This window comes from Chrysemys picta, chromosome 14 (genome assembly GCF_011386835.1).
Source record: "Chrysemys picta bellii isolate R12L10 chromosome 14, ASM1138683v2, whole genome shotgun sequence".
Classification (NCBI taxonomy): domain Eukaryota; kingdom Metazoa; phylum Chordata; order Testudines; family Emydidae; genus Chrysemys; species Chrysemys picta.
Window position 1 is genome coordinate 9,722,473 of NC_088804.1, and position 18,748 is coordinate 9,741,220.

Here is an 18,748-nt window from a genome sequence, read left to right on the forward strand (position 1 = left end):
ATTGTCAAACCCATAACGGCTACCCCACTCATTAACAGAATTACCACATTCTCAGAATCAAACTCATTATACTGCAAGGACTTTCTGAAACTACAGTTTCAAAGGCTATGCTCACGAAAACAAATTTTACTCTATTTATAGAGCAAGGAATAAGTAATACTAGCCATTTATAATTGTTCCATACACGGTGAAAGATTCAAGAGCTTTTAAATTTTGTCTGTTAATCAAATACAGCATTTAATTTGTAGAACTGTCCTTCAGGATTTTTTTTTTTTTTAATACTACTTTCCAACTTACTCTTTTCCTGGACTCTTCAATGGCTGACAGCAAAGCATTATCTTTTTCATTCTTCAGGAATCCCTATGGAAAGGAGAAATACAGTTTCAGTTGAAAATCAGCCTTACATCAGATGCACACTGCACTACTCAGCTCTTGCAACTTTAAGAAGTGCTAGCAGCTTTCTCCCCAGTCCACCCCTGAGGAGTTTAAAGGTCATTTTATTTCACTCAAGGTACAGTAAGATGCCCATAAAGCTCAATGTGAAAATGAAAATACATTAATCCCCTGTTTTAATATGCATTAAATCCTAGTGAAGGGTCCTGCTTCTATTCTCTTTTATCTCTGTCCCAGCAACTGCTTCCTCTCGCTCCCCATTTGAGGGAACCCGGGTGAAAGCTTGTTAGAGCGATAAGCTGAGATAAGATTGTTGGACCTTGGTAAGTAAAGAAGGTTTGACTTCACAGCTTCAGGCAAGGGCAGAGTTTTAGAAGCCAACTGGAAAGCATGAATAAGAGCTTAAGGAAATTAGTTGCAAACAGGTAAAATGACTAACTGTTGAAAAACACTCTGGAAAAGTTTGCAGTCTTTTCCCTCCTCCCCTCAGCACATCAAAAAAAGGGGATTTTTTAAAAATCTATTTAGATTATTTTTTTCCTCACGCATGGCCGGTCTAGGTTAGCAAAACATGCAAGCCATTGCAGTTAATACCTTGCCTGCACCTGCATGTTATTTTTGTGTTACTCTTCATCAGCAAGAACATGTTGTATTTCAAAGATTTGCAGTGGATCTCATTCATTACCTTCAGAAGCAAGCACTAAGACCAACCAAGATGCAGAATTATTAGAGCAGAATTCACATCTCTTTATTTTGTAATTTTGCTGCGATGCATCTCCAATTACCAAATCATCCAGGTTTGCTATCCCTGGACTTGGAGTCAACTCATTAGTAAGCCTTAAAAATAAAAAAAAACTACCCACCAACTTTCATTTCCCCTAAAAATATCAATTACAATGACTGATAAAATAGGAATAACTTCAAACTGTGTGTGTTAACTGAAGAAAGCTCGCAGATTAAGAGTAGGAGGTCAGCATGTTTTACCTTTGATGTTATATGCACTAATCATAAGAATATATGGTAGTGGCAGCACCTAGTGGTCCCAATCAGGAATCGGAGTCCAATTGTGTTATGCACTGCACACACACAACAAACAGATGGTCCCTGCCCCGCAGATCTTACAGACAATCAGTACCACTCCTCGTTCCCAAATTAGTGCTGAAGGGGTCCTGAGGAGTGGTGAACTTCCTCAACTCTCACTGACTTCCACGGGATAGGACAGCACTCAGTTTCAGACACGTTTGAGCCCTTTACGGAGGGTATCTGCCATAGGTCCTACACAAGCGAAGCTGTGCAATGTGACAGAGTGGAGGACAGTTTTATACAGTCTCGAGTGTTACATTTTTAATTTGGGGGGGATGATGACTTTTTTTAATACAAACATGGCACTGACTCTGGGTGATTAGTCACACACTGGCACTACAGATCCAGAGCTTTGTGCATGTGTGCACACATATATGTATTACAGTCAGACAATTGCTATACAAGTCATACATACACAGGTAACCAGAACGTGAAGCCTTGTTTTTCAGTTCCCCCCCAAAATCCAGGCCTGAACCAGTTTAGCAACTAGAGAACTCGTTAGCTGACAACAATAACAGGTCCCTATTCTCTGTGCCCCAGCCATTTGACGGCAACATTACACAGACAGCCCATGCAGGTGACATATGTTTTGCCTTTATTGAATGATTTTTTTTTAAATAAACTTGAGCACCCAGGAAGGATGAATTTCAAATTCTAAAGATAAATCAAGACAGATGATCCTTGTGTGCTGCATTTGAATGGTAGGGTTGGGGACTATCACTACAGCTGTCAGTAACTGCCCTAGTCACATACGGACTGGGACAGGACTGAATCGTTGATTGGCTCCTCTGCTAACCTCCCCCCACCCTTCCAATATCACTAATCAAGAAGGTTTGCTGGTATCTTCAGGGAGTCATTCCTTGAGTATTTCTCTCAAATTTAAGTGCCTTCTGAGCAATAATGCTTGTTTCTAACAAGCAGGGCCTCTAGGATATCAAGGCTCTTTGTCCAGCATACCAAGCAGAGGACAAGTTTCCTCTCCTGTCAGGAGGACGCTGAGGTTACAGAGAACGTCACATGCCTCCTGTGCCATATGTCATTGCTGTTCATTTTTCACAGAGAAAACCCTTCCTCCGAGACCCAGAGCTGCAGGTGTCTGGATGGGATGGAAGCTGAAGGTGCTGAGTGTAACCCTGGACATCCCAGGTCCCTGTGACCCTTGATGAGGTTGCTGTCTATTCAGGGCCGGTGCTACCATTAAGGCAAACTAGGCAGTTGCCTAGGGCGCCAAGATTTGGGGGCACCAAAAAGCGGTGCCCCCAATTTTTTTTTTTTTTCTTTTACAGTGTTCCCTACGCCCCCTCCCCAAGCGTGCAGTCACCACTCCACTTCTCCCACCTCCCAGGCTTGCAGCACCAATCAGCTGTTTGGCTCTGCAAGCCTGGGAGGGGAGGAGAATTAGAGCAGGGGCAGCGTGCTCGGGGAGGAGGCGGAACAGAGGTGAGCTGGGCTGGGGAGCTGCCGCACGGCTCCCCAGGGGAGGGAGGTGCCACCGGGGGGAGGAGGGGAGGGGGAGGAGCTGCCGCGGGGGGCGGGTGCCTCAAGGCGGGGGGGAGGTGGGGGGAGCTGCCACAGGGCTGGGGGGATGGCACAAGGTGGAAGTTTCACCCTGGGGCACGAAACTTCCTTGCACCGGCCCTGTGTCTATTTCTCCTCTGACGAATGAACTCTCTTCGAGGAGTGGCAGTCAGAGCTGTATCATGATGTAACGGAGAAGAATTATGCACTCCTCACCTCACTGAGTAAAGCTCAACTCTCCTCCTTCCACTGTGAGCTCCGTGAACTCAGATGTCCAGGGCCTGTACTAGAGTCTGTGACTCCCCTGAGAATAGCCAACAGCGCAGAAGGGAGGACATCATTGATTTCATGGGGGAAAGCGGTTACTGTGATATGAGCAGAGCCCAGAATATTGTCCCCAAGGGAGGTGAGGTGAGAGATGTGATGACTGCTCATGTACCTGGCTAAGAAATAAGGTGCAATTTTTTTTTTTTAAACAGTGAGGCTAACTAACCAATGGAACAGTTTACCTGAGGATGCAGTGGATTCTCTGCCATGAAGTTTTAAAACCAAGACTGAAAGCCGTCTAAAAGATATGCTCTAGCTCAACCAGAGGTCGTGGGCCTGTTGACGAGTTTATTGGGTGAAATTCCATGGCCTGCGTTATGCAGACTAGATGGCCACAATGATCCTTTCTGGCCTTGGAATATATGGTTCTATTGATTTAAAAACCTGCAATAAACCTCGCAATATCTATCCTAAGAAAACAGATTGATTTAAAATGAAGATGTACCTCATGTTAAACTTAGGTCTGGAACATGACAACCACTTTTTAAGTTAAGCGGAAGCTAATCATTCAACTTCTGAAGGGGGAGCTTCCAGCAGCTGCTGTTGGAATTAATCCCAGCTACTTAATTCATGCTTTGTTTTAACAAAAATAAATTCTGGCACTTGTTCCATCTGGGTCTGTAACCAGAACTGGCATACATTACAAATATTCCTTACATGTTGATTACATTGCCACCTAGTGGCATATGGTTTTTTGTTTTAAGCACAGATTAATATTTGCATATACCTGCTTTGAGGAAAATCCTCTCTCGAACCAGGGAGGGTGGTAGGATTGGGACGCGAGTGGGGCTGGGGGAGAGAGATGCATTCCATAAATATTAATTCATTTATTTTCACAACACTCCTGTGAGATGAAGGGGTGGCATTATACCAATTTTACAGCTGGAGAACTGAGGCACACAGATTTTAAGATCAAGTTTTCACTAATTTTGTGTGCCAATTTGAGACACCTAGGACCTGATCATTCAGATTACATAGCATTACATAACACTTTAAATGTGCAAAGCACAGCTCCCATTGATGTCAGTCGCAGCTGAGAGTGCTCAGCCTTCTGCAAATCAGACCCCAGCGTACCAAGTCAGTGCCATAGAAAAAGAGGAACACACTAGTGACAACCTGTGAAAAGTTAGGTTTAAGTGACTTGACTAGCATCACACAGGAATGTTGTGGCAGAGGCAGGGATAGACTCCAGTTCTCGTGGGCAGCATTCAGCTGCCTTAACTATGAGACCATGCTTTGACTTCCTGCAATCCTCTGCCTCATTCACTACACACCTTCCAACTTCTGCAACAAAAAGAAGCAGAGATCCTAAGGACAACGGACGCCTTCACTACACAACCTTGATTCATCCTCCAGGGCATGTCCATCCTGTGGGCTGAATCAGATAGTGGTCCTCTGGAAAAAATACCATGTGATCATGTAATTCAAGATTATATCACAATGCATACACACAAAGGGGATGAATTAAGATTGTTTTTGAGTACTTGACTTTGCAACCTTAATAATATTCTTTTAACATAGTTTGTGTGTGAACAGTTTCGTAGAATTTTAAAACAAGCAAAATGGAGAACCGAAATTCCATAATGTGGCAAATTTGACACCCACATGGGTCGTCAGCAGGATTGGAACCTTTAGCTCTACTGTAGAGGTCTCTGCCACTTGAGCTAATAGCATAACCGATACCAGCAGTAGGTTGTTATCTTCTATGAGAGCCAGCATTTAAGGGGGATGACACGCTCTGCCAATAGGTTTCACAGGTATTTGCGGACAGCAGAGGAATAGTAAAACACTGGAATCTCGGGTTCCATTCCAGACTCTGGAGAAGGGCGCCCTTTAGTGGGTACAGACCCTTTCTGTCCTATCCCCTTCCTCTCTCTTCCCCACCCCAGCTCCTCATACCATTTTCACATTCCCCTCACCTACCAGTCCCAGTCTCCAATACTCATATTTGTCATTCCAATCTCAGCCTTTTCCCCAGCCAGTCCTAGTCTCCCCCCACCCTCCAATATCAGCCCCTCCCCAGGTCCAGCTTTTGTCCCTTCTGCATCTGTATCAGGTAGCTTCCTCCTTCTCCTCACTGCCTGGGTGTGAGCATAGGGATCATGACAGCACAAGAAATATAGTCTCCCTGATCTCAGTTCTAATGCCCAGCCCTCAGCAGCCCAGAGCTGCATTTGCAGGGAAAGTCCTGCTCAGTCCCCTGCAGCACCAGGCTGCAGAATACCCAGTGCAGGATGGATGGATTCTTCAAGGAATTTAGCTGTGAAGCTCTAACAAGTCTCTACTGAGCATGTACGAACTGCAATTTTTCTAAGGCTCATAACTTGGCCAGCTCTGGGCAAATTTTCAGGGAGATGGCAGAAGGCACATCCCTGACACCAAGGCCACCACCCTGCCAAATTTCAGGTCCCTGAGTTGAGGGCACTAGATCTATTCAAAGAAAAGGTTGCCAGACATTTTTTAATGTGGGCAAACCAATGTATTTTCTCTACTCTCGTTCTCAGAAATGTCTGGACCATTTTGGCTGACATTTTCAAAGAAAAACAATGAGCCTAAGGCAGACATATGGCACGGAAAAATTCAGCCCAAATTATTAAAGTTCGGCATGCTTATACGTTTCTGAAAACAGGGTCTCATAATGGGAAGTGCTGGACTACCTTAATAGTATGCAGTTCTCTCAGCCCTCCCTATAATAATCCAGCCTCACTTTTGTCCACTTTACAGAATAATGTAGCTACAGTCTCTGATCAAAAAGAATCTCTAAGCCTGTGCTAAAAGTTAACTTGTAAATTAAACATGAGAGGTGGATAAGACTTCAGGGTAGAGACGACATGGTCTACTCTAAGGCACATTGACCACTTTCCTAGGTAAAGTAAGTCTTTTACCATAACAACTGACAGTAAAATAAGGTTTTCTAGAATTTACAAAAAACCCCGAACCTCGATTTGTAAGGCATTATCTTCTAAGGAAGCGGCGGCGTAAGAGGTTATATTACAGCTACACCTAGAACTCCAAGAAGGCATAAAGCTTGACCATCTGTGCCATTTGATTACTCTCTCAAAGGTTGAAATCATTTGATGTCTGTTAGGTTTATTGCCTTCATTGTCTGACAAGAAGGCTGAAATGACTGGAGTCAGCACCTTCCTGCTTACGTTTGAATCCCAGAAAGGAAGCGTTTCCGTAAAAAAATAATTATTGCTGAGAAAGGGAATGTGTGTCTCAGTGGTCTCCTTTGGATAAAGGACTGAAAGTCTCTTTCATTTACTGCAATAAATCAGGTTAGTAGATTCTCACCTAGCTGATGGAACGATCTTAATTACTTCCACCAAACAGGCCATACTTTTAATACTTGCTCTCAGTATTCCAGCCCTCCAAGGAAGCAAATGTTGCCAACTCAGTGAACTGGGGCCTTTTATGGGATGGCAAAGTTTCCTTTTTCACTGGCATGGAAAGAAAGGAGAAAATAAACTGAACAGTTTGAGACCTTTTTTTCCCTCCCAACTGGGTTAAACCAGTAGCTTTTGGCCAGTTATAGATTCTTAAAATAACTGGATTTTGAATACATTGAAATTTCTTTGGGTAAAAAGTGGGAGAGAAAGTTATATAGTGGGCAACAGAGCCACTCTTCAGTGGTGGCCTCTATACATTGGCGATGGAAGCTCCAGATGAAGCATCTTGATTTATTTATAATTATTTCTATTTGCAGTGGTTTACTTTAGCATGCGTCTGACAAAGTGGGTATTCACCCACGAACGCTTATGCTCCAATACATCTGTTAGTCTTAAAGGTGCCACAGGACCCTCTGTTGCTTTTTACAGATCCAGACTAACACGGCTACCCCCTGATACTTTGGTTAAGAAAGAGTCGGATAACTATTTGAATATACTCCTAGCATTGGTATGCCTTGACATGCTTTACTTTCAAGGATAGCTCAGTCTGGAAACATGCAATATACAGCAAAACTGCCTGGAGGTTACTAAAACAATAAGAGGCCCTACTGTATAGAACGGATTGTCTATCAGTATTGGTTACACCTTTGCTGTTTTTATGACAGATGGGCTCCAAGTAACATGATCTGGTGTGGCCATGCCCCTAGTAGTAATTCCGTGCCTCTGTGGAAGATGAGGACTTTCCAGAGTCGCACATGTAGTACTCGGCTTTGCTCAGGCTCCTCTCACATTTCTGAGATCGCACATCCTTTGGGAGTTTTTGCAGATCTTTTGAGGGTTTTCGCGTTGTAGCTGATATAACAGCAAAACAAATACAGTAGACACTCAGAGTTACCAACACCTCGGGAATGCAGGTCGTAACTCCGAAATCTTTGTAACTCAAAACAAAACATTTCCGTTTTTCTTTCAAAAGTTTACAACTGAACATTGACTTAATACAGCTTTGAAACTTTAATAAGCAGAAGAAAAATGCTGCTTTTCACCATTTTAATTTAAATGAAACAAGCACAGAAAGTTTCCTTACCTTGTCAAAAAAATTTTAAACTTTCTCTTTTTTAGTGGTTTACATTTAACACAGTACTGTACAATATTTGCTTTTTATTTTATTTATTTTTTTTTTCGTCTCTACTGCTGCTGGATTGCATACTTCCAGTTCCAACTGAGGAGTGTGGTAGACCGGTCAGTTTGTAACTCTGGTGTTCGTAACTCTGAGGTTCTACTGTAGATTCAGCTTGTGCATAGATTTTGGACGCAGGTACAGATTTTGGCATGCATACGAGGTATACGGTTTCTTCCAAAGTATCATGGCAGCTATCCTAGGATCTGCTGCCTGAGACCGAAAGACCCAGCAAGCTTTATACAACTGATTTTCCTCTTAGGGAATTTTAGACGGGGCAAAAGTAGATCCCACTGCCAAGGACCCAATCCAGAAGTCCTTACTCACAACAAGCTCCCACTTAAATCTGAAATTAGCGTTAGTGGGCACTGGAAGTTGTGTGCAAGTAAGGAGTGGATGGTCAAGTCCTAAGTTAGAATGCATGGATAAGTGAAGAAGGAAGGTAGAACAGGGGTAGCCACACTGTATAGAGCAGAGTATTAATTGTTCAACAAACACACACCTTGCAAATGAGTTGGTCTTTGTGGAGGGAACATGTCCTTGGCTCAATGGCAGAACAGATGGTCTCAATGGAGAACCGCAATGAGACCTACCTCTTCTACCCTTAAATTAGACAAGATAAAAGCTAACACTCAATGAGAGGTGAAGTTAGCACTTCAGGGCTTAGCAGAATGGAAAGTTGGCAGAGTTTGAGAAAGGCAGCTGAGCTTGTCAAACTGCAAATAAGCATTAGTTCCCTGTCATTATGTTTATGCTAGGAAATCCTACAGGAATTTCTGAAATGGGAAGAGATTTCCATTATTGATTGAGCTGAAAAAAGGCAGCCGAGCACACTGGAAATATTCATATTTCCCCATGGTCAGGAATCAGCTACTCGGCATCAGAGGGAGTAAACATGTTGAAGTTTAAGGGGGTAAAATGTAAGTGTCAATCATCGTTACACAGAACGCTGCACTGAGAAATTCAAATAGTTTGCTCAAGGGAGATTTATTGCTCTTTTGGCTGCATTCTTAGAGGTTGGCAACCAGTTCCCCACTGCCACCATGTCTAAGAGCACCATGGGATGGTGGGTCATATTTAATTCATTTTAAATTGAAGGTCAGAGAGTAACATACGTTTTGCAGTGGTTAGTATTTCAAACATATTAAGTCATGAAAATGTACCAACTCAGGCACAAACACAACTCAATCATTCTGGTCGCAGGGATGGTCCTAAAGATACTTCACTTGCGCTTTTTTTAAAAGCAAAGCAAAACTATGCAACACACTGCTTCAAGCATGTTGAATTTTGCAAGGCTACTTTCATATATATTTTAATATGTGTTAATCCACTACAGACGAAGAGGACCACAGAAATTACTCCTACAGCAACAAAATGCTGTACAGAGAGCTGACATATAGCCACAGTAACGTATTTTTAGTATAGCGGCACAATTTCTGGCTGGGTAGTTATGCATAGAACTAACTGTTCAGCAGGGGGCATCATATGTTGCAAAACTAAAAAGGGGGTATCTGTCATTTGCCAGGAAGGCTGTTCAAGGATGCTGCATGCTGTTTTGAAGCCGCAGGTTGCAACTTTTGCTTTAAAAGGTGGCATCAGGTGGAGCAGGACCTCTCTGCCCTTCTGTCAGGGTATCATTGATGTAGTGCTCAATTTTAAATGCGGCTTTTAATCTCTGTGTTACACAGTGAGCCTAGGGCAAATATTTACAAGCAAATTGCTCCATGCTGTAGATTAGTGCCTGCAGTGAGACATCTTTGCTAGGACTGTTTTAACCACTTTAGACAAGCCGATCTGTGCTAGAAACAGAGTTTTCGGATGCAGCTTTGCGGGGTTCTGTTGCAGTAATGTCAGTACTGCTTTTAGCTACAGCAGGGAAAGCTCTCGAAACTGCTGAAAGAACAGTTTCTCTTGAAGTTCGCAGATTCGTGGAGCAGATGGTGCATGATCTTTGGCTCTTGATGAAACCATTTGGATCTGGCAAATGGAGATGTGAAATGTTCTCCCCTGACAGACATAATGCCTCTAAGGTAAGGATAAGAGATATGAATTGGCATCATCTTGATAGGAGTGGAGGAGCTATGAGAAAAGGCTCCCTTTATGGTCTATTCTGCTAATAATGATTACTAACTTTGTGCCCTCTATCAATTACAGGTACAAATGACAGAATGCGTCTACTGGCTTTTTAAACACACGCAACATGTGCGCCCACAAATCAGGTAGACCCAATATCTATCTGCAGCCTATCACTGTTCCTGCAGTTGCACCTGCAACACCAGAGAGACTAGTTTTTGAAAATGTGGCCCACAAAGTCTACAGCGGGCATAAGACAGGCTAGGAGATCACCACATGGGGATTGATACAGTGAGGCAGGATTGCTGAAAACACTCTCAAGTTCCATCATCCTGAGAGTCAGAGTAAAGCTCCACAAATCACAACTTTGCACACAGGACGGCTCTAGGCATTGTACACACATGCAGGCGTGTTCACTGCTAGCGGCAAGGTGACTGAACAAATAGTCACTCAAAGACTATAAAGAAATGAAAGACCAAGGAAAAAGGGATTACACTTGGACTAACTGTTTCACACAGATATGACAATGGCGAATTACAGTACACTGGATTTAAAAGAGGCAGGCAATGACCACATTTTCAGGGAGGATGGACCAATTCAATCATGCTTCTCATTCTTGGTAACTTTCAAAGGAAGCAGGATGGGAAAAGAAATGTATGTCTATTTGACATGTGGACTAAGTAGACAGGGTTGAGTGACTAAGAGGGCAGCACAAGAACGTTTACAACGGCTGCAAGGCACACGACAACTGAACTCACTAGGTTGAATAATGTCAATTGTCTGTTAGCTAACAGACTAACTATATTTCACACTCTTCTACCACCTTCTATCTCCAGAAGGATCTCAAAGTGACAGATCATCGTTAATCTTTGCATTACCTTTGTGAAGGAGATACGGGTGTATTGGCAGAGCCAGGATTAGAACCCATAGCTCCTAACTCCCAGTCCTGTGCTTTAGCCACCAGACGACCTTTCAGCACAGATACACACTTAATATTCTCTACTGCTATTAAATAGCTCCACTGTGCCATATGCGACAAATGTTAGTTCTCCAAAATATATTGGCTGCACACAGCCATCTAGGAGAGTGAAAGGTGTATACAGTGACTATAAATAGCATTTGCCATTTATTCCCTGCTGGTACATAGTGTCAGTCACTCACACTGGAGTCACAAAATATAACTATATTCCTGCTATGCAGTGTTACTCATGCGGATTATTTCTGAGCAGAGATCATCACTATTGGCATAGGAAAATAAGTCTCAGCTTGATTTTGGTTTCTTCTAATTCAATATCATTTTGTTTGGTGTCCTCTTTTGCTCTATTGCAACCTCCTACTCTATTACATTAAATGATAGTTACAATTTGCTTCACTTCCTAACAGCACATGGAAATCCACAGAAATGTTTCAATTCATGTGGTTTTGTAGTCTTGTTTTACCGACATCACAGGAGTTTGTGAGGTTTAATAATCCCACACCTAATTATAAAATTGGACATATTTTTAATCTTAAAAGGGACTCTATCGGGTTAAAAAAATCATATTGTTAACAAAAACATACTCTTACCTGTATTACTTGTAACACACGCAAACTGAAATTTTTAAAATCAATTTTTTAAAATATTTCTGCTGTTTTTTCCCCCATTTCATGACAATGAAATCGGAATAGCCAGTTTCACTTTTGTGTACCAGCCAATTTTGCTTTCGGGTTCTAAGACACCTTCCCAACGTTGCCGTGGTTGAAATGCAGACAGCATAGGGGAATGTGGAGTTAAAAGACTGTTTCTATAGTGGTTTTTTTTAAGTCACAAACATTTCTATTGGTGTCAGATTTTGTATGATGTTATTTTTACAAAACCTACATGTGGGGCAAATTGCCTGAGACTGTGCCTCTTTAAATGATAGATTGTAGGAAATGCTGCAGAATCCCTCTGTATGCATCAGCTTTTACGACAGTCACGGACAGGATACACACAAGTATTATAAGCATTATCCTCCCTTCTCCTATTCCTCCCCTCTCCACTGTTAGATATCCTCATACTCTCACTTTCTGTGTCATGTCTACAATTAAATCATAGTCTCCAATGCCAAAGTGCTTAAGTCTTATTTGTTCTATAAAGCACTCGACAGACGCTGTTCACTGTATAAATAATAAACAAGATGTAACGTTACTAAGAACCCTGATCTATTTAGATATCATGGCAAAGAATAGACGCACCATATCTGAGAAGGGAGAAAAGGGCAGAGGAAGAAGGCAGCCACCTTTCCAGATGGAAAAGTCAAAAGCTAAACAAGAGAACCCAGGTGATTGATCTCTTGTACATTGTTTAAGATAGAATGGCCAACTATTGCACTGTTCATCCCAAATGTGCTAGCTCAGCTTGCTAACAACACTGGTACAATATACCCGAAAACAAAAATAATAATAATTGCATCCACAGCTCCCATTAGTATTAGTGAAAGCAAACAATTAAAATTTGACATTTTGGTTAAAGGGCAACATTGTATTTATAGCACTGCTCACAATACAATTATTTGAAATGGGGGATAGACCCACCCTGATAGATTGGTTCAGCATAAGAGATTGATTCATCCAAAGCAATTTGGCACAAGGTGTTTCACCATTAGCAATGGCATCCGCTCTAGACAGAAGTGAATGAACCATACACACCAGAAGTTGAGGTGGTGACTAATCTTATCAAACTGCAATCCTAGATAATTCTCCCATTTTCTAATTTACTAGTGAATGTCTTTTATTCTGTTTTCAACAAGATTTTTAAATGCAGAGAATGAGTCTGCTCTGGGATTTTGTTCAGAACCATCAATGGAGCTATTGTATCTCTCCTGTCTTATAAATGCACCCGCGTTAGCATCCTGATAAAAAAATGGCAGAAACAATGAAACATTATTGCAAATCTACAAAAGTGTGTATGCACCATAGTACCTAGAATCAAAATAAAACACTGCACTTTGGCTGTTCTTAGGAACCAGCGGTTTTGCTTGAAATAAACAAAATTATCATTTATTTCCTCTCTAAAGGCTTTGGGATCCAAAGTGCTATCGTCTATAAACGGCAATAAGGAAGCAATGTAATGTAACACAGAAAGATCATTTCAGATCATCTACTCTGGTAAGCTACTATTCCAGCTTCTTCCAACATCATTCCTTTAAATGGAATACTGGGGTTAAATGAAGATCAAAATGATTCAGGTGTTCTTGCCTGGTCTTAAAAAGTGCCAGTCATAACTAGCACCACAGGGTAACACTTGCCACTGAAGGCATCTCTTCCTGAAACCAAGCCGAGGAACACCCTGAATCAGGCCACCAAAACTAATTTTACTGATGACGCCATTTTATTACTACATCTGCTGCCATTTTAGTTCCGTAGTTACCACACAATTTTCCAGAAAACGAAGCTGTGCGCTCTCTCCTCTAGCATGAAACTATGCTCAAATAATCTAGTGACAAGCCCCATTTGTACTTTTTCCTTTTTAATTGCCGGTAGGGCCGTGTTCTTGCATCTAAAGGGCAGGAAAGCTCAACGCACAGTTACCCCAGAGGACCACACCTCAATTCTCTGCACTGATGGGCTGGATCACGAGCCTTGAGAGATTGTTTGAACTGAGAAACCAGTCACTGGAAATCTGTCAGCACCAAAGGACAGACTTATAAATGTAGGGGAACAGAGGGAGTGTGCAGCCGCCATGCAGGCAGATTTCTCTCCAGGTTCCATTAAGAATCCTTAGACAAAATGGGCGTGCAAGGAACAGGAAACAAGGCACTGAGGAGATAAGCACTCGGTCTATTAACAATATGTGTGACGGTCTTACTCAGCATTATCATTAACGTGTCGCCAGACACAAGAACTCTCTGGAACTGCAGATAGAAAACTAGTTTCTTCCGAAAATATAGTTAGAATCCGAGTGCTAACCTGCCAATTTGATTCATAAAAGATTGACCACTCTTAGATTATTACATGTCTCTCCTGGAACACTGTCAAGAGAAACAGTGTATTAGACAAATAGTCCGGTAATTAACACTTAACCAATCCCCTCCATGCCATTTCCCACATTTTAATGTAATCCTTCTTTCGTTCTTAGCCCCTGCCACTCACTACCTCTGCTGTAGAGGCTGTATTCTTCTATGATGAGCTGCCTGTTTTATTTTAGCATACGAACCCTACCGCTTCTATGCAATACATGTATGTCTGCAGCTTTTTAGAAACTGATCACATTACTGATCAGTATTTGCATACATATTCTTCCACAGTTTTAGGGATATATAAAAAAGTTACATCTTAAAATTCAACTAAATATTTGATGTAAAATCTAATGGAAATATCTGTATTCTCTCCTCCTCTTGCCCCTTTATCTAGCTAGCTTAATGCTTTGAGTTTGACACACTTCCCATTCTCAAACCAAATCATATGCAAGGATTCTAAACACCATGCTCTCAACGTGTTACAGCAATCCACATGTACCTGTTTCCTGCACAATCCTTGTGAGTACTAGTAACCTTTCTTCTTGAATAAAAAGGTAGAAGTGAGAGCCTTCCACCATCTATCCATATTTTAAGGGCCCATTGCTTGAGCGCAGCAACGCCCATTGACAGAGGGACAACGCCTGGTTCAGAGAGCCCTTGAAATACTGCCAGCATTGTAAAGATGATAACCAAGTTAAAGCAGGATGCCAATACAGAATCAGAGCACAGACAGGTTTAGTTATTGCAGCACATTCACAATGCTATTTACTGCAACATTTTTACAGTAATTTGAAACAAAACAACCCCACATGCAAAAGAAAACCTTACAAAAGTAAAATCCACTTTATTTTGCTCGTACACCGATAAGCTGGATAAAGCTACAAAAAAAAAAAGAGGCGAGGTTATATTTATTTCAGTTTCAAGAACTACAGGCGTTCTATAGCACAATTTATACAAAACTGTATTTTGAAACAATCAACAGTTCTGAAGTTATGCACTCTTAAATAAGCATTTAGGAAACATTAGCAAAATCATCCAGACAAGTCACAAAATAAACAGGGGTCAGTTCGTCCATTATTCCAAAATATTTTAAATAATCAGAGATACTTGGTTAACACTCTAAGTAATTCCAACATGGCAGCATTTCCCTTGCAAAATACAGAAATCCTTTCTCCATAGTGGAGACAAAGCTATTTTGAGGAAGGAAATTAAAATATACCACAATATCTTTAAATACTAAATTTAAACATCTCGTAGCCTTTAAAAATGATGTTTTCATACCACGTTACCGATACATTCCATAAGCTAATCATTTAAATTATTTATGAATGATTAAAGTGCTGATCATTACAATAAAAGAATACAGAAGTCAGTAAGAATATGCCTGTTATAATTATACAATTATTATTTGAATGGTTATATATTACAATACATGGTGATAAAAGCATATCTTTAATCATTTCCTACTGCAATCAAGGATACATTTTAATGAAAATGTTATTTATTTGCAAATCTACTTTACCTATGTATGGTATACGCCTGTGATTTAAACTTTTTATACTTAGACCATTACACCAATCTGGTAAGTACACACTGTAGACAAAAGGCTTCCATTTTTCTCCTGATTGTACTCCACCCTTGCTAAGGAACTCTCCTGATGTACAAGCATTATTTGTGTGTTACATTAACAAGGCACATGAGCTTTAGGACTTTAATGCAAACAATATGCCAACTCCGGCTGCTGCCACTAGATTTCAGACAGAGTTCTATTATAACAGAGCTAGTGCTAATTGTTAAAAACGGTGCCTTCGATATTTTCCATACATTAATTTACAAAGCTCAGTTGAACTCTGGCTCCCACCCACTTCAGACAAAGGAAAATAATTTGCAACACTGTACCAACTGCAAGGATAATTGAACCATCTCCCACACAGGGTCAGTGGTGATGGCTTCCTCCATCTTTTCACACATGCAAACCACACATTTCATTGTCTTTTATCTAAGGAGTCAATTTCTTGCTCTACTGTTTCTGGGGTGAGACTTCCTTAAAACAGGTCATCTTGCTTAGTCATAGAACTTTTTGGTCAAGCAAGGTCAGTCCTTCAACATTTCTCTTTGCAGAAAGGTTCACACATTTCACACTTAACAATAGAAAGGGTGCAGGACATGTCATGTTATACACCTTGATACTCGGAGATGAATCTGCGAAGTGGGCTAATAATTCTCTATTGCCTTTACTTCATAAGCACAGTTATGGTCCCAACATGGCACATTTGATTAATCCACTTTTCACTGTGAAGGATGACTACAGCCTAAGCAAGGAAAAGCTATACTTTCGTTTCCCATTCCAAAGACAGGCAGGCAGACAGAGTTGCTAATTAGCATGCAGTTTGAGAGTCTGTGGATTCTAGTGTAACAATCAGCTGATACTCACCTAACTAATCCAGGCCCCTAAGATATGTATACACATAATATATATAAATTTTTGTTCCCTGAGTGGTTTATATTCCAATGATTTTGGAAGTTTAGCCCTGTTCTCACACACCTTATTACCTGAAGGGGAGGGGTGAATCTAAAATGGAGAGAATCTATGTTAGTTTCTTTATGTTCTTAGTTAAATAACTAGCAAAAAGACAATATTGCCAAGTATATTACTTGGCTACTGAAAATGGGAAATATTTTGCATTCAAGCCTCTTTAAATTATTGTAATTTCTATGCCAGATTTGAAACCCTTCCCCAAAACAAGGTTTAATGTGTCTTCTAAATAAATCACTAGTGCATTTGTAGAAACAGAGGCGACTTAGCAAGTTTTCCATAACTGATGCGTATATATGTATTTTTCTACCACAGTGATAACTTAGAAAGCCATATTATAAACAGTGTCTCTTTTTTTTTTTAAATACTTCGGCAGATGTTTCATATTGTAGGTGAGAAAAACAGGAATAAAACACACGCAAGAAGTTACACTACTATGTTTCTGATTAAATTCAAACAAAAGCTACGTCAAAGAGAATCTTTAAAAAGGCGACAATCAAGATCCAAAAGCCGACACCACATTGCCCCACCCTAGAGCTGTTCTAAAGAATACTATAAGACGAGAAAGGCATAGATCTTAAGGTTTCTCTTTGATTAGAAGGCTATTCCTCTGAAATGATCCACCTGTTCACAATTCCTCACCTACAAAATTTAAACAAACTATGCCAGTATCCACAGGAAATATTATGATACGAAACCTTAAAAAACAACTGTCAGCCTATTTAACAGTAAGCTTTTACCTTAATTTTTATATATAATTTTAAATATAGACAATCCTACCTGTAGATCACAGAACCGAGGAGTTACAAACCTGTTAACACTGGCTGTGGCTGCAATACTTCAAATGCCTAAAATTTGGGCTTATACAGCTGTCTTTCTGTATTAATGCTCAAGTTTTTTCATCTTTAAAAAAAACAAAAACAAACAAACAAAAAAACCCTGCAAGTCCTGAAATGGCTGAGACAGTGAAGAGTCCAGCAAGACAATGAGAAAGCAGCTGCCTCAACCGCTGTACACCACTGCCCATAAAGCATCTATATAATTTTTCAGTGGTGCTTTATTTAAAATTCTAAGGAAAGCATCAGTCTGAAACCAGTAACTGATGGGAGTAGCAGTTTATAGGTTACAGAAGGATATTTTATTGTTAATGGACTGTACCATGTAAGATTTAAGAAGGGGGAGGGACAATATCCAGGCAAGGGGAAAGATTCTAGTGTTTTTTTTTCCCCCAAGCCACTGCAATGACTCTGATGTGAATTTTTGATGACTTCCGACATCTTGCATGGTTAATAATCGTTTCAGCTGTCATGTTTAGTTAATGTGGAAAATGCATTTGCTGCATTGTGATGCAGTGCTGTGGCCACAGATTGTAACACCAGTTGTGAAGCTATTCCCTGAACTGAGCAGTATGAATTTGCACATACCATGAGGCTGAAAAAAGTGGTAGTTAGATTTTATACAGAGAGCTTCTGCCATTTTAGACTTGCAGAATATGCTGAAACAACATATTTTGTTCATTTAATTTAACAGTGTACTAACTGGTGTCATTGTTTTTATTAAAAAGAGTCTTGAGTCTATTGTTTTTATATATTTGGGTTATTTGGTGGTTAAAGATTTAGATACTATTTAAATTAACCTTTGGACTTAATTGTAGCTTTGAGCAGAGGTTATTGCATTGCAGGAATATACAGCCCAACAAAACGGTCAGCGACATGAAAATGCAGACCCTCTATTAACATACGTTTAGCTTAACTACCATTTTTCCACATGATATTTAAACAATATATAATATTGTTATGATGAATCTGAAGGATAAAACATGCTGCTTACAGAAGGTGATTTTTTTAAGTATTACTTTTGCACATACACCTTAAGCATCCAATTAAAAGTAAAAGGTTATGTAAAATATCAATGTGTCTTTCATTGTCACCAATAGAAATTCAATGCTGCAAGCAATCATGCAATTACAGGAAGGGATGTAAAACAGCAGAGATGAAACCATGTTAAGAGCCAGTCACCCGATGATTAAAGTCAGGCCAGTATATTCCAGCAGTCAGGTGATGGTGCCATCATTACAGTGCAGAAAGCCAGAGAAAAATCGAGAAACGAACCACCCCCATCTTAAAGAAAAAAAATTAGAAGCACCAAAGAACTAAGGAATGTATTTGTTGATCTCCAAAACACACCACCATGATGAAGTGCTTTACAATTTGTGAGCGTACCGTTATCAGACGGCTAAATGCACACACTCAAACTGCACATTTAACACATA

The 18,748-nt window shown here is 40.5% G+C and overlaps 1 protein-coding gene across 8 annotated transcripts in view; it reads right to left on the minus strand.

The window, feature by feature from the left end:
* NUP93 (nucleoporin 93) overlaps window positions 1-18,748 on the minus strand; it is a 137,833-nt gene that overhangs the window by 51,437 nt on the left and 67,648 nt on the right. For 7 of the 8 annotated variants that reach the window (XM_065566957.1, XM_065566959.1, XM_065566960.1 and 4 more), the window contains exon 4: window positions 298-360. In XM_065566957.1, coding sequence (XP_065423029.1) covers window positions 298-360 — 63 coding nt within the window. Of the gene's footprint in view, window positions 1-297; window positions 361-17,287; window positions 17,588-18,748 lie in introns of those variants that run through there. The other variant, XM_008166894.4, reaches the window with a different exon arrangement.